General features: G+C 49.0%; 1 protein-coding gene across 4 annotated transcripts; it reads right to left on the bottom strand.

Annotated features, from left to right (window-relative positions):
- Nucleotides 1–39: 39 nt before the first annotated feature.
- On the bottom strand, nt 40–14873 carry gal3st4 (galactose-3-O-sulfotransferase 4). Of its 4 annotated transcripts, XM_060076762.1 has the most exons (5): nt 14742–14873; nt 14462–14621; nt 7922–8038; nt 5241–5541; nt 40–3981 (listed from the first exon to the last, which is right to left on the bottom strand). In XM_060076762.1, the coding sequence occupies exons 2-5, from the start codon at nt 14536–14538 to the stop codon at nt 2857–2859; spliced, it is 1620 nt and encodes a 539-aa protein (XP_059932745.1). In that variant the 5' UTR covers nt 14539–14621; nt 14742–14873; the 3' UTR covers nt 40–2856. The 4 variants fall into 4 exon arrangements, with proteins under 4 accessions (XP_059932745.1, XP_059932747.1, XP_059932748.1 ...); XM_060076764.1 differs by having other exon boundaries at nt 14462–14856; XM_060076765.1 differs by lacking the exons at nt 14462–14621; nt 14742–14873 and adding an exon at nt 8737–10736 and having other exon boundaries at nt 7922–8111.
- Between the last annotated feature and the right edge of the window lie 347 nt (nt 14874–15220).

A 15220-nucleotide genomic window follows, 5' to 3' on the forward strand; every position in this document is an offset into this window, starting at 1 on the left:
TATAATTTCCTGAAGTTCACAAAATAAAATATGGGGAAATACTGCTGGAAAATGTTTTTATTAACATAATGAATGTGCATTTCATTGAACCGTAACACAACCCACCACGTACCACTGTCACGCCCACACATGACATATTCCTTAAAGAATAAATATATGTACAAAGGTTAATTACAATAATAAATACCGGAAACTAAGGTTTTGCCGTTGACCCTATTGTGAGGCATAAAAATGATCCTTCAATTCACTTAGCAGTTTTCTTCTGACTTAAAAGGAAAGTCGCCTCTGCAATGAGACTTAAGCCAGAATATAAGAGAAAAACCACCGTCAAAAACAGACGCTGAAACCTGAATATTCAATCAACGTGAGCTAACCATGAGTCCATCTTCCAATACAAATAAACACTGCATTGTAAGCAGAAAAGGCAAAGCATAGAATTATTATTATTATATTATTATTATGTCTGTGTTGTAAGTCGTACCACAATCAAAGTTAAAAACCCAGGATGAATGAATGGGATCTTGAACACGCAAACTAAGACTAAACCCTGTGCGATCAAGTGAAATGGGCCATCATTCAGCAACGCATCTCCATGTGTTCAGAACAATTTTTCAACAGGTTGCTTTCTCAATATTCAGGATCCTTCTGTTCCTATACCTTTCTTTAATCTGTTCATGCTGCTGTCGTCGCTACCTTTCTGACAAAGCGGCAACTATCCGTTAAATGACAAAGAGATAGCCAATGATTAACCAAAAAGACACCAAACTACAATGAGTCGCTTTTCTGTAACAACTGCCAATTCGAAACTCAGCTAGAGCATAGCCAGGTTCCAATTAAAAAAAAAAGCAACAATCGCGCACATTGTTTTTCACTGGGGGGGTGGATTGAGAACACGAGTCCGAGAGGCTGGCTGGTAATATTGAGCTAACCTGACACCACCCCATTGACTGTAAAATGAAACCACTGAGGACTGACGACGTTCCCCATCGATCGTCACATGATCAGGGAGGGGCTAAAGACACTAACAATGTTGTCTTTTTACCTGCCGGATTTACCGGCCAATCAACTGCTCTAACATGGAAAACAATTTCTTTGAATTGTCAAATCTATCCAGGGTTCCTTTTGAACCCTGAACTAATAATTAGGCAGTAATGCCAGATGTGTAGCACATTACAATTAAACTCTTCTTGTTCATTAGATATATCAGTCAATAGTTATTGAAGAGCTACAGCAATAGTCACCATCAATTACTTATTTCCAACTAGTTCATTTCAGAATAAAAACAAGGTTAAAACAAGTTAAAACAAGGAAAAAAGTTGTTACATTAAGATAAATGGAAATGCAAATGTAATTTCAAAGCAATACCAGCAGGTGTCCTTACATAGCGGTCAGTGTTCTCACAAGGAGTGGACTATCTATCTTACCATTATCTATTTAGCTTAGGAAAGAAGATAGGGTATCTTTTGGCCAGAAGCAGTCTTTGCCAGATTTGAGGGTCAATTGGTTGACAGCTTAGTCCGTTGTATCCGCCAATGTTGTTTTGAGTGACACAAAGAAAGCGTGCGAGTGTGCGCGTTGCAAGTGTCGTGGGAGGTGCGTTAGTAGGCTACTGGGTTTAACAACATCAAAAGCCATGCCTGTCAATGTTGAGGCATTAGCATGAATGTGCGCACATTATTGCACATTGTGTGCGAGTTTATGCACGTCCATGTGATAGGCCTACGAGCGGCAGCTAATACGCAGGAGAGATTTTTGCAAGTGTGCACAGGTACAAAATAACATGCACAGGAGAACAAGGCCAGCTGTTTCTTAACAACAGCGTGTCTCCCCCGCACCGATAACCCACAGCAACAATTCCCCAAAATTAGGAACTCCCAGCAAAACTGCTGTTATGTTACCTCGAAAATACTTTGGACGGATCATTATAATTACATAAAAAAGGAATTCATCCACAGTGTAGTCCTGTTGCAAAAACACACACACGCCATCTCCCACATACCCGGGCGCCTCCCCCTCAAGAACGCATTTGCTTGCCGAGAAAATTGTTTTTTTTTTTAATGTGACATGCGGCCTCTTCAGAAATCGCAATCGATTCTCCCACATCGCGACGCTCTCCGTCCTCCATGAGCGTGGGTTGCCAAGCGCACGTCTAAATTTGACCTCAGCACGGCCCGCTAACACGTCCCAACAGCAGTGGGCTGTTGCACATGAAAGCTTGAACGCTTTTCTTTTGACCAGCCGTATAAGATATTCAAAGTCTCGATCTTGGTCCTTAGTAAGGGTTGCGTTTCCCGCTTCATTTAGCCAATTCGATATGCTTTTTTGTTGTTGTTGTTGCACCTTTTCATGCCGTGGACTATCTATTAACGATCGCGTGAAAGCGACTGGATGGTTGAGGATTCACACTGTGCCATATAACTAATAAATAAAGAATCTATTTGTTCTGAGGTTTCATTAGACTCGGCTCAGAGTGAGTCGAATGAACAGCAAAATAATAATACAGAGAATACTATTGGTCTGGGTTTCCCATTTTGTTGATGTTAATGGGACCAATTTGAAAACCTACTTGAAATATGAGACATTCTCTACCATGGAAATGACACAAATCAGCTGTCTGCTGAAGTCTGGAATGCCATACCCCTTTCACAGCAATGGAATCGTACCGGGAACTTTCCCCCCATCTTAATGACAAACGCATTAAAATACAACAAATGGAGAAGCAATCCTTTTCAGTTGGTCCAGTTAAAAGGCATACGGTAAGGTACGGCAGGGTAGGTCCTGGTAGAGCAGCGCAAGGTGGAGTTGAACTAGCGTGGGCCTCGTGGGGTCCCCCCCCCCGCCCCCCCATTCCCCACACTATCTCAGTCTCCCTTTGGCGTCGGCTCGTAGGAGCGAAGTCTGGTTTTGCCTCGCCAACCACTCCCTCTCCGCCGCCGCCATAGTCCAGCCCCCCCGGGGCCCTGCCCCCTCTCCCGCTCCTTGGGGGAGTCTCTCTCTGTTCCACAAGGGGCGCCCTCCCACGTAGCCCCCGCCGACCGCCATCGCCGGGCCCCGGGGCCGCTGGCCCGGGGGCCCCTTGACGAACTGCGGCCGGGGGAACTGCTTGGCGTCCAGCACGTCCTTGTACTGGATCTCCGGCCGGATGAGGCGCAGGCAGGCCTCGGTGGTGCCGTTGTCCAGGCCCGGCTGCAGCTCGTAGCCCAGGATCTTCACCACGCCGCTCTGGAAGGGCCGGATGCCCTTGTCCCTGATGCGCTGCGCCTCCACGGGCCTCCCGCCGTTGCGCAGGCAGACGCGGGCCAGCTGGTCCCGCCGCGCCCGCAGCAGCGCCACCTCCTGGTCCATGCGCTCCGGCCCGAAGCGCCGCACGTCCTCCCAGAAGCTGCGGTTGAAGGCCTGGTACAGGTGCCAGTCCAGCGCGTTCCACTCCCGCAGCTTCTCGCGCTGCGCCGGCGTCAGCGACAGGTCGGGCGGCGCCCGCATCGGCGGCCGCCCGCCCCGCACGCCCACCGCCGCCGCCACCGCCGCCGCCGCCGCCTTGTCCATCCAGCTCTCGCCGCCGCCGCCGGCCCCGCCCGGCGGCTTCTGCTGGCGGGCGTTGAGGCTGAAGGACACCACGGCGTCCAGCGGCCAGCAGAGGGCGTGCCGCAGCAGCACCATGGACTGGTCGTAGTACTCCGACACCAGGATGAGCCGGAAGGCCCGCCGCACCAGGGCCTCGCCGCGCAGGGCCAGGCCCTCCGAGAAGTTGGCGTTGTGGTCCATGCCGAAGTCGAACCACAGCAGGTTGCGGGCGTAGTGGTTGTTGCGGAGGCGCGGGTCGTAGTGCTGCCGGGGGTTGTCGGCGAAGTCGCCCAGGCTCTTGGCCTTGCGGAAGGCCGGGGCCACCTCCTTGTAGTAGGCGAAGGAGGACTCCGTCAGGGCCACGGGGTCCCGGACGATGGAGAAGTAGAAGGTGTCCTCAGGCATCACCTTCTCTACCTGAGGGAAACGGGAGGCTCTCGTTAGTTCAGGCTCCGCATGGGGTTTTCGTCAAACTGACTGATTATTCTGATTGTAGGTCCGCGCCGTTGCGTCCCGAGGCATTTCTCCGAGCACGTTGATTAAGCCCCGTGGAAATCCTTAATGCACCGAGACTTTCCAGACTAAGATGCATTTGCGAATTGATTTCCGAGGTCAGGCTAGATTTATGCTGCTTCGGATTTGAATATTGATTTTCAACTGGAAAGATACTTTTATGTTCCATCCCTTTAACCAAGATGTTTAAAGGCTAAATAATTGGCTCGCAAGAAGCCTGTAAGAAGCTTGTGAATATTGATTTGATTACTTTCAAATGCTTCTATTAATAACAAGTGGGTGAGTAGGAAGTCAACTTGGCTACTAATATATGCAAATACACCAAAAAAAAAGCACAGAACTCCCTAACGTACATTGATATATGAATGGCATCAGTTTTGAATTTGAATGTACATTTGAAATATTTGAGTTTCCTTAAACTGCTGCGTCAGGCACTTCTCTGGCTGTATATTCACCTACTATTAAGCATCTCATTTAACCAAAAAAAGAAAAAAACTTCACTGTGGTATCTGCTTCGTAATACAAGTATCCCCATCGGGCTACTTTCTCTGCAACACTGCGTTTCTGCTGATGGAAAGCCCAGTCTCTGCAAGGCTACAGACTCCAGGTTTTAACACCTGCGGTTTGATCTTCCATGACCCTGTCCGAGCACCTAATCATGTTCTCCATCCCAACTTGTTTGTAAAGCTTAACTGTTCAGAGCCAAGCGTGCCATTCGCTCTATTGGCTCGGCACCACAGGGGGAAAGCTACTGCTTGGTCAGATAAAAACATGTGTGCCGACCACTCTGACCTTGACAGTAGGCCTGCATGTGCATGCATTCATAAAAACCAAAACAGAACAGACGGAACAAGGCATTAGGAGGTGGAGTGTTTAGTTGCTACAAGAATCAACAGGGATTTAAAACAATACGCCTCGAAGTGTATGCCTACAATTTCAGAAACATGTCTATGCAGCAATGTATCGCTATGCAGTTTAACTTGTATTATAGAAATACAAAGTTTCGTACCACCGAGGGGCGTCGTCATCATTACTGCCCTAGGCCAATCTCACTGAGGTAATGTGCAATTTCAACCCAGCCCTAAAAATGAGGGGGGGGGGGGGAAACGAATGAAACACTTTCTTTTCCAAGGCACTTCTGCCTCTGATCCGGGGGAACATACCTCAGGCTTATTGAACCTCATGTGGTTTCCCATGATGTCGAAGTCCAGGACTCGGGGCCCCTGGTAACCTTTGACCCGGTGGGCGTTGAACAGCAGGGGGTACCCCAGCTGGTAGCCCATGGGCAGGGCGAAGCGGAGGCCGCGCTCCTCGCCAAAGCGGTAGAGCATGTTGAGGACCGTGCTGCTGGCCGTCTTGTGGGTCTTCAGGAACATGAGGCGGGTGTGGGGCCGGCACGAGCCCAGCGGGGGCCCCTGGACGTCCGAGGCGTAGAACAGCAGGCGCGTCGCCGGCTGGGCGCCGCTGAACGGGGGGGGGGGGGGGGGGGGGGAGAGGAGGGAGAGCGAATCGGTGAGCCCCGGACGCAAGGACACTGTGATCCACTTGGTTTTGGCGAGCCCGTCTGTGGCAAAGTGGGAGTCGGTACATGTATATAAACATACACAAACCTCCGTGGTCGAGAGTGAACCACAGACAGAGCGAGAGCCTCGGTGAATCACGGCACATGCAAACCCTGGTCAACTAAGCAACATTTCCTGCGACTCGCGGAACCTATTCAAAGCCTTTGGCTACACTAAATAGCCACAGCGGTACGAATCCCCCCCCAAAGCGTTGTTACTTTCACACACACGGTAACAAAGTTACACTTTGCTTTGACATCTGGCCGGCGATTTAGATAGGTCACGTTGAATGTGAGCTGGTGTTTACGCGTGCACACATGATTAACCCCAGTCTCTCCAGACCGTCGGAGCCTAGCTCTCAGGCTGGTACAGGAGGGGGGAAAAAAAGGAAAACTAAATCTGGGGAGCCTCAGTGAAGAGAAAGCTCCCAGATGTTTACAGGGGAACCCAGAGTGTGTGTGTCCATGTCTGTGTGTGTTCCGAGTGAGCTGGAGAGTAAGGGAGAGTGGGGGATAAAAAAAGAAAGGGCAAGAACAGAGAATACAATGGGGGAAGGGGCTAGACACGTGGAAGTGGAGGGAGGGAGAGAAGAGAGCCAGTGAGAAAGCGAGAAAGCGAGAGAGCCAGTGAGAAAGCGAGAAAGCGAGAAAGCGAGAGAGAGAGAGAGAGAGAGAGAGAGAGAGAGAGAGAGAGAGAGAAGAGTACGAGTCGACAGAAAAGCAGAGAAACGACAAGGCGAACAAAAGGAGGAGGAGTACGGGAACCCAGGGGACGCAGTCCGATGAATCATTAGTCAGAGGAAGGTGTGGCTTTGGAATCCAAAGTCTCAGTCATCCAAACCGTGACCGAGAGCCATGCCCCAATAGAGGCTCACAGCCCCCTGGAGCAATGTGCACATAAGACATTCCTATAGACCCCGCGAAGGCGGGTCTCTACACAGAAGAACAATGGGCCATCCTGGCAACATCTGGTTCAAAATCTGGACTGCACGTATTCAATTGCATTTTCAGGGGGAAAAAAAACAACCCTGGATGGAAAGCTAAACATGCAAGTCTTCTATAGAAGCTGCATGGCAAATTGAAATTAATGAAAAGGCTTTTCCTTCCTTATCTCACTGTTTTGTTTTGTCCACTTTAACAGCCTCTATATAAATTGTTCAGTTTTTGTTTACAGAAACAATACAATCCTTATCTTATCGGGGGTTACATTGAAGCGATGAGGTCCGCCGTAGCAAAGCTTTTAGTTGTATACCTCCTCGAAGATGATAAGAACTTAAACTAGGTCCAATCGACCACCTCATGCAAGAAGTATGTTGATGCGGGTTTGCTGTTTAACTTGGAATGAATCTGCAAAAAACTGGTTTGAGTGGAATGTTTAAGAAAACCTACCAATACACAGAACACAGTGCATGCCACTCACTGGGATCTTTTTCTAGAAAGCAGATCGATTCTAAACATAACTCTGGACTCTGGTTTGCGTCAGTGCAAGTCGGTTAGTGCCGGGGGAGGTTTGAACCCGTTTTACAGAACAGCAGTTTTACATTTTGCTGGATTTAGGGTCACTCAAACTCTGTCTGGTTCATTAGGAAAGTCCTCGTTAATGGCAGGCTCTAAAAGCCAGCCTTAATCACGCGCTGAAAGTGAGATTGATGATGGATTGGGAGCGTAATTGCGACAGAGAAGCGCTGCGTGGCTTGGTGCAGCCGGGCAAAAGGTTGTCATGGTGATACGTGCAAAGGGAGTCGTTCCATTGCCTTTATATACCGGCGATGGTTTGAAGTGAACACAGACATGGCCTAAAGTACCCGCTGCATTAAACACGCCACATGAATAAAACATGTTAAATGGAGAGAAATGTTTGCCGGCATCACACCGTTGTGATGCACTGTACAAGTCGCAGGTTATTTGGATATTAAGCCTGAAGAACTCAACAGACTCGTGCCAATATCCAGCGATAAATTGTTCAGGACATTTGACACCACTCATTTTTCAAAGATGTTATTTCTTATGTGTGTTGGAGTCAGAGTGTGTATATATGTGTGCATGCATGTTCATATGTGCATGCCATGTATGCATGCGTGCGTGCATGCATGTTCATATGCGTGTGTGCATGTGTGTGTGTGCATGTTCTTATGTGTGTGTGTATGCGTGTGCATGTGTATGCATGTTCATATGCGTGTGTATGAATGTTGCTATGTGCACATGTGCAAGCATGTTCATATGCGTGCGTGCGTGTGCTTGTTCATATACATGTGTGCGTGGGTGTGTGCATGTTTCTCTTACCTCTTGTTGAAAATGAGACCCATGAGTTGCCCGGCGAAGGCGATGGCAACAAACACCAGGAGGGCTTTCCACAGCCACAGGGGCCCTGGCCGGTAGCAGCCCAGCCCGCACATCCTCCTGGCAGGGCAGAGATGTGCCACGAACAGGGGGAGGGTGGAGGAAAGAGGAGCAGCCATTTAATAGCATGTTTCTGTACAATAGAATATAAATCCATTTTAAAAAAGAACAAAAGAAAAACAAAAGAAGGTTTTCTTATAGCTTTGTGTGAAACGATGGTTGAAAAAAGGAGACAGACAGACAGCAAAACATACAAAAGGGACAAAGGTCTATGCAAAACCACATCAATAGAAAAGAAAGTGTTCTCAGAATCGAAACGCTTCCCCCATGTCAATCTGACGTGAGAGTGGCAGTGAGGTGTCCACCTCTGATTCGCTTGGTAAACAAATAGGTTCACGTCTTCAGAAGCTATTCCACCCGTGTGGCTGCGTACCTTCCCTTATATCTGCGGGCGGGAGCGATATTAAACCCGCAGAGAAGAACAATTGCCTATTTATCACTCACACACACACACACACACGGGCACGGGCACGCACACACACACACACACACACACACACACACACAAATAGTTTTCGCTCCAATCCTCTCCCCAAATCGACGGCCTGAAATCACTGTTCCGAAAACGTCCCGATTCTACGTGACATATCCCCCCTTGTGTCCCGACGCCACGGTTCAAGAACGGCACCGTTTTGAAAGGAACAAACGCCTTGACCATGAGATCGGATGGGGGGACGGATCTTATTTTCCTCGCCTACCTTGTTCTCCGTCTGAACACCATAGCGGCGGAACCGGTCCGCAATCAGATACGGGGCTCCTCCTTGTAGGGCTGCTGCTGCTGCTGTTGGCGGCGGCAGCGATGAGCCCACGGTGCATCTCGGAAGGTCTCTTTATGAGGCACAGAATCCGCCGACGTTATCAAGGCACCGGACTACATTCCCATATCGCGAGAAGGGATGGGAATGGCCGTGTTTTCTCCCCTCCCCTCCACACCCTCCCTCCCTCTCTCTACAACGCTCCCTCACAGGCTCAAACGCAGCTCCTCGAGCAAATGTAGGCATATATATAGACTCTGCTGCTGCTGAGTCTATATTCAAGACGCATCGCTGAGCACGAGCGCATTCATTGTGCACGGGACGTCGGACGCGAGAGGGGGAAAAGGGGGGAAAAAAGCTGGGATTGCACGCGGGCTCTGCGTTCAGTCGCGCTCTGACGTCAGCCGTCTAGCCTGTGGCTGATTTGCTTGTGCGCTGCTTATTGTGCGCTTGCGTCGAGACGAGCAGGGGATGTTTTGAAAAATAAATATGAGAGCTAATTAAAATGTTTTATCCGTGTTATCCAGGTATTAAAAATAACCGTTGCAATTGACAGGCTGGAGTGTACATTTTCGGAGGACAGAATGTGAAAACGGTTGTGCGGTGGTGCATCTTTCACATATAGCCCCCCACAACAAAGGCCTTGTGGGAGAACACAAGTGGGCCATTCACATGGCTAGTGTTGTGGTGTATAACCCTGCGAGGTTATATAACAACAATCCTTAATTGTTTTAGGTTCATGTAACGGCTCAATTAGGCCTACTCTGCCTAATAAGGGTCAAGTTTAGACCAAGCTTTTTCCCCACTTTATTACAGCTAATACCAATTGCTCCTAGTTTTCACCTTAACCCCTTAATTTTAACAAAGTAGGAAGGAATAAGTAGACCTTTTTATATTCAAAGGCAGAAGTAGGCTGTGTTTCTCACAAATTAGGTTCATGACCCATAAGAAAATGTCTTTCTCAGAAATTGTGGCGAGTGAAGCAGGGTGACTTCTGTAACATTCTGCAACATAGTCACCAAAAATGATTGGTAGATGATGGTTGGATTCCACCTAAAATCAAACAACAAAAGCTTGACTGTGTACGGGGCTAATGGTTTAGCACGTCAAAGCAACAACTTCAAATCAGCAAACATAAACGATTATTTATTCAGGTCAACTGCCGTGTTCATGGAGTAGAACCAGTTCCACTTTGAGGTTTTCACCCTAAAGCCTCATTTAACATTTAACAAGAACGGTTGGCATACAACTCATCTGTCAATGTTCAAACTGACACCTGAACCTTCCTATGGAATACAATTTTCCTGTATTAAATACACAAATGAATATATGTTCTATTTAACCATGTCATTTTTAATGAGTCACAGCTATCATTCAACATTTAACTTTCTTTATTAGTTAATTAGTCATCTAATGGGTCTTTCAAATATGTTTCATATTCAAGTTTAGCCAAACAGCAAAACAATGTCTCGCTTTGTGTAAATCTAGACTTGTTTGTAGACTGGCTCATCTTTTTGTCATTGATGATTTTTAATTTGAATATTTTTCTCGAATCCTTGCCTTCCTCACGCCTTGCCCCTGCAGGCCTCCTATTGGCCGGCCCGCTGTCAACAGCCCTCCGTCAAAACCAACAGCAGCAGCACCGTTAAGCCTTGTCACGGCCCGCTGTCGGCGTTGTTCAGAGAGATACTGTCTGTTATGCAAATCACCTGGTTCCTCTACCACACACACACACACACGCACACGCACACGCACACACACACGTCTCTCGACATAGGAAAATGCATGGGTTGTGATTTATAACAGGCAAAATCACAGAGGTGGCTAATTGTCTCTCGTGAGTCACCTGGAGGAGACGCAGCCATTGTCTCTGATGCAGCACGCAAGGTACTCACACGAGACTATATTTAGCACCGAAAGGTCTTAACGAACGCGGGCTCTTAAGACAAGGCTAAGCCACCTGGCTCCCCTCCCCCTGCCAGTCGGCCAGCTGCTCAGATTAACTACCCCCCCCCCCCCACACACACAAACACACACACACACACACACACACACACAAACACACACACACACACACACACCCTCAACACCACCACCACCTCCCTGCTTGACCGGTCCCTCTCTAACCCCTTCTGATAGTTAAGTCTTTTGTTCGCCCCCCCCTTGTTCAGTAGCGACGATAAAGTCCCACAAATGACGCTCAGTGCTCAGTGGTTGGGTCGTACACGCTCGGTCGCGCTACCATTTGATTAACAATCAAAGGGGAGAAGAGTGAAAAAAACAAAATGGCGTCTCATGTGGTTCCGATGGCAGCTGGAAGGGCGGTGAAATGCACATGTGGCCAATTGGAGGATGAATCCAAGGGCAAGTTGAGATCCGGTCCCAGGGAGAAAAAAAAACACAGGCCATGTGGTGGTGGTCTGGTCGGAAGGAACACACCACATTCCAACCCTTACTCGCCGCTCTTTCAGAAGGTCAAACGGCGAAAGCGTCACGTGGTCGCACACAGTGCATCGCACTGAGCCCGGCCAACAATCTTTCTTTGTTTTAATGCGTTCATTGAGCCATTCAACCACTCAACTACACGAAGACCAGACAACATTCCCCGTCGGGGGGGGAAGAAGAAGTGTTCCGGGTGTAGTCAATGATTGACGCAATTCGATATTTCAACTGCCTGCCAACATTCCGTTTCCCCCAACAGAGTCTCCTCAATTCACTCCGCTCATTTCGCCTAGCTGCCTTTGTGTGACTAATTAGCACTTGGCTAGCCAACACAGAGATACGGGGCCTAGCCTGTCTTCGTTCACAGCTGCTCTCGTCTCACGACGGGACGTTTGGAACACGGCCGCTCCACATTTTCCGAGGCCGCGCTCCCATTCTGTCCGCCCCGGGGACGTTTCACTGGAGCGCACACACACGGCTCGTGAAGGAAGGAAGACGACGGAAAAAAACGGCGCCGTGGTTGACCGGTATAGCAGCAAAATGGGCCGACAGTCGCTCAGGAGGTAGAGCGGGTTGGCTGTGAACCGGAAGGTTGCCAATTCGATCCCCGCTCCTCCTGGCTGGATGTAAAAGTGGCCCAGAGCATGACTCCTCACCCTGCCTGCTCCCAATCAGCTGGCTGTCACCCTGCGTGGTTGCCTCCGCCGTCGTTGTGGGAATGAAGTCACTTTGGATGTCAGCGTCAGCAATATCCCCTAAATGTTAATGTCAATGTAAAAATGTCTGACCCGTCGGAGTGTGTGTGTCTGTGTGTTGTGCCCAGGAACCCATTTAGAGAGAGAAAATGATTGGTTTTCTGATACATGTTCGGCCAGGACTGCAGTGGTGCTGCTGGGTTATAATTCGGCACCACTTTGTGCGGACGGATTTCCCCCCCCCCCCTTTTCCTTTCTATCCCGGTCCTGCCCTGTGGGTCTGGTCTCAGAGAGCCCCGTGGCACTCGTACCCGGGTTCACCTTCATAGGCCCTCTATGGCAGTCTCTGAGGGCCCTCATTTGAATGAAATCTGATGAAGCCAATTCAAGGGGAGGAGATGGCCAGTGGGAGGAGAGGTGGACAATGAGCAGGGACACATAAGATGGGCCGCAGAGAATGAGCTCTCTGTCGGACGAAACGTGAGGACCCAGGCAATGAGCGTACTCCACCGCGGGTTTGTATTGTACGTCTCCCTTCTTTCTATCGTTCTCTTTCTCCCGGCCTCTCTCTCGCTCCGCACCTCTCCGAATGAGGCATCACCTGAGAGCCGTGCACTAGCCGACCTTGTGCCAGGCCAGTGAAAGTGAAGCATTGTGGGGGAAACAATAGCGACCGCTTGGGCGACGGGCGATCTAGGCGGAATGGGAGAGTGCGGGTGACCGGAGGGGTGAGTGAGTTTACTCAAATGGAGGTGGAGGGAGGGGGGAGAGAGAGGGGGAGAGAGAGCGAGAGAGATAGGTATCCGATCTATAAGGGCATTTTTGAGGAGCCGTGCATTTCAACTGTTTCATCTTGTAAACTTGTTTCCAATGACGGTACCGACTATGTGATAAAGCTTGGCGTCCCATTTGTGTACGCAATCACAATCAAATCAACATTACTTAATCTGTGCAACTTTTTATTGTAATCATATGAATTAGTTTAAAAAAAGTCTGCACTGGGTGCACCACTGGCTAGCATGCTGTGCCAGGGATCCAATGTAACTCTGAGGTACCAACTCAGGAACTAAACTCAGTCATCCTTCATGAGATCACTTTCACTCACACATCAACGACTCTGAAGGTCGGATTCCCTTCTCTAAGTCAAGGCCGTTTCGCATTCTCAGCATTCAGAGCATCGTCGACTCAAAACACCCCTTGAATCGTACCCATTACAAACCGACAGATGTCTCCTGCTCAAACGGCTGTGTCAAAGTGCTGCTATAACACGATAACTCGGCACTGCGCTACAGCACAGTACAGTACGGTACAGCGAGGGCTGCCCTCGAGGATTCTGGCCTGATGAGTGACACTGGTGCCAGATACAGATGCATTCCCGGCGCAGGGATCCCAGCGTGACGTTTCCCAAGCAGCTGGCCCTCTCCTTCAACTGCTCCCAAATATTATCCTCTCTCTCGCTGTTTCGCCATTGTTCGCTACCGGAAAAGCTAGCCCGCGGCGAAACAAAGACCATATAAATGGCTGCCACCGTGCGTCCGGCCTTCATGGTTTTGGGAAACATTCTAAAAAAAACACATTTTTATGTCTTTGCTGATGGGGCGTTTTTTTCTTTTTTAAAGCTATCGCCTCATCTTCAGTGGGAACACCAGCACACCTGCTAAACAGGTGCAATCTGTTCTTAAGCTGAAGGATGGGGCTGAAGGCCAACTAGCGCTTGAACCTGCAGTGAACGGGTTGTCACTGTTGCCCCTGCCACTAGGTGGCACTGTGCCAGACCCACTGAACTTGTGGCCACATATGAAGTCATGCAGATCTTTTACAGGCATATATCCCACCCTATAAAGCTCAGACTTCACCAACAAAAAAAGGTTCATGTGCCCACACACTGTAGTGTAAGGGCTGCGTTCACAGGACACAGCTATCCTCATCTTCTAGGGTCTACACGGTAGTTATCTCTGTTACCAAAGTGTCTGTTAAGATGGCATTGCAGCTCTTAGATCGGTGTCACTCATCAGCCTTTCCTAGTACCATGCTAATTAGAAACCTGCCAAACTAGGCTAACCCGGGATAACTAGCCCATTAAACCCAGTGTCTATGTCATGATCCTCAACACAATTGGGTCTACAAAACAAGATTATCCACCCCTCCCCCGGTGGAGAGGTTCACCGAATGTCGGACCGTAAGCTCTGCCAAAGACTCGCATCATATAATTTATTTCGGGATCTTGACTATTTTGTCCTTATCAACATGGGGTTTCACAGGGACTGTCTTGAAGAGACATTTGAGCTTCCTTAACCCTCGACAACATAAGGGATATATTCAAACCTATCAAGATCTGTGTTAACTCAACAGAAGCATAGCAGTGCACCGTATACTTCACTGATTCAGTGAGCATGGGCACAACCCTGTGCAGCAGGTCAGTTTCCAAGCTTGGGTGGGTCGGCATCCATCACGCAGGGGTGCACTGCAGACCCAGTGAGGGTATGCGACTGGGGCGGGATCAGAGACGTTAGGAGGGTTCGTCCGCTCACCTCGGATTTCGTGCTGCTGTTTGGCCACTCGGCGGGAACTTCCTTCCAAAAGTGAAGTGGCTCTGTAGAGGTTTCATCTCATCATGCCTCAGAGAAGAGCGTGTGTGTGCCGCTCGACTCCACCGGTCAGCCTGGCAAGTCGCCCGGAAGTCTGTGTAAACTGCACGGTCCAATTACAGAAGCATAAACTTTGCGAAAAGTAAACAAAAGAAACAACCCTTTTTGGGTTCTGAAGAATCCGTGCAATTTGGATCAGCAGTGCTATACTACAAGTTCTCACCCGCTGTTCTCCTTTCAGCCGGCTTGATCCACTCCTTTTACACCGACCTTTTTTTCACTCAGTCCCCCCCTTCCTTCTCTCTCTCTCTCTCGCTTGCTCTCTGTAGTTCTCTTGTGTCCAACCGGACTGACCCACCGCAGCAAAGCTGGGATTTTATACTAGCACCCCACCACCCAGAATCACCAAGACACCAGTCCTCCTTCGGCGCAATGCTGCCACCTGGAGGCAGACTGGTGACTGGTGACATCATGATCAGACCTCTATACAGTCTATGGGACAGACAAACAGAAAATTCTTAATTCCACCAATGTTTTCTTATACTAATATGAGCTGTACGTGTATAAGGTTTCCTTTCTTGTAAATTTCTATCTGTATAAAAAAAATAATATAACATTTAAAAAAAAGAATACAGCGCTCTTGGGGCCCCCCTGGTGATCGGGGCCTAAGCGGCCGCTAAGTTCACGGAGGGCCGATGCATT

Source organism: Gadus macrocephalus, chromosome 17 (genome assembly GCF_031168955.1).
Source record: "Gadus macrocephalus chromosome 17, ASM3116895v1".
Taxonomy (NCBI): Eukaryota; Metazoa; Chordata; class Actinopteri; order Gadiformes; family Gadidae; genus Gadus; species Gadus macrocephalus.

What these genes read in the sequence shown, in the direction of transcription:
- gal3st4 (XM_060076762.1), bottom strand. Translation starts at nt 14,538, where the DNA reads ATGAAACCTCTACAGAGCCACTTCACTTTTGGAAGGAAGTTCCCGCCG. An exon ending in GGTCTCATTTTCAACAAGAG is followed by an intron (nt 5,542 to 7,921) that starts GTAAGAGAAACA and finishes CCCCCCGTTCAG; the next exon opens with CGGCGCCCAGCCGGCGACGC. An exon ending in TGAGGTTCAATAAGCCTGAG is followed by an intron (nt 3,982 to 5,240) that starts GTATGTTCCCCC and finishes CGTTTCCCTCAG; the next exon opens with GTAGAGAAGGTGATGCCTGA.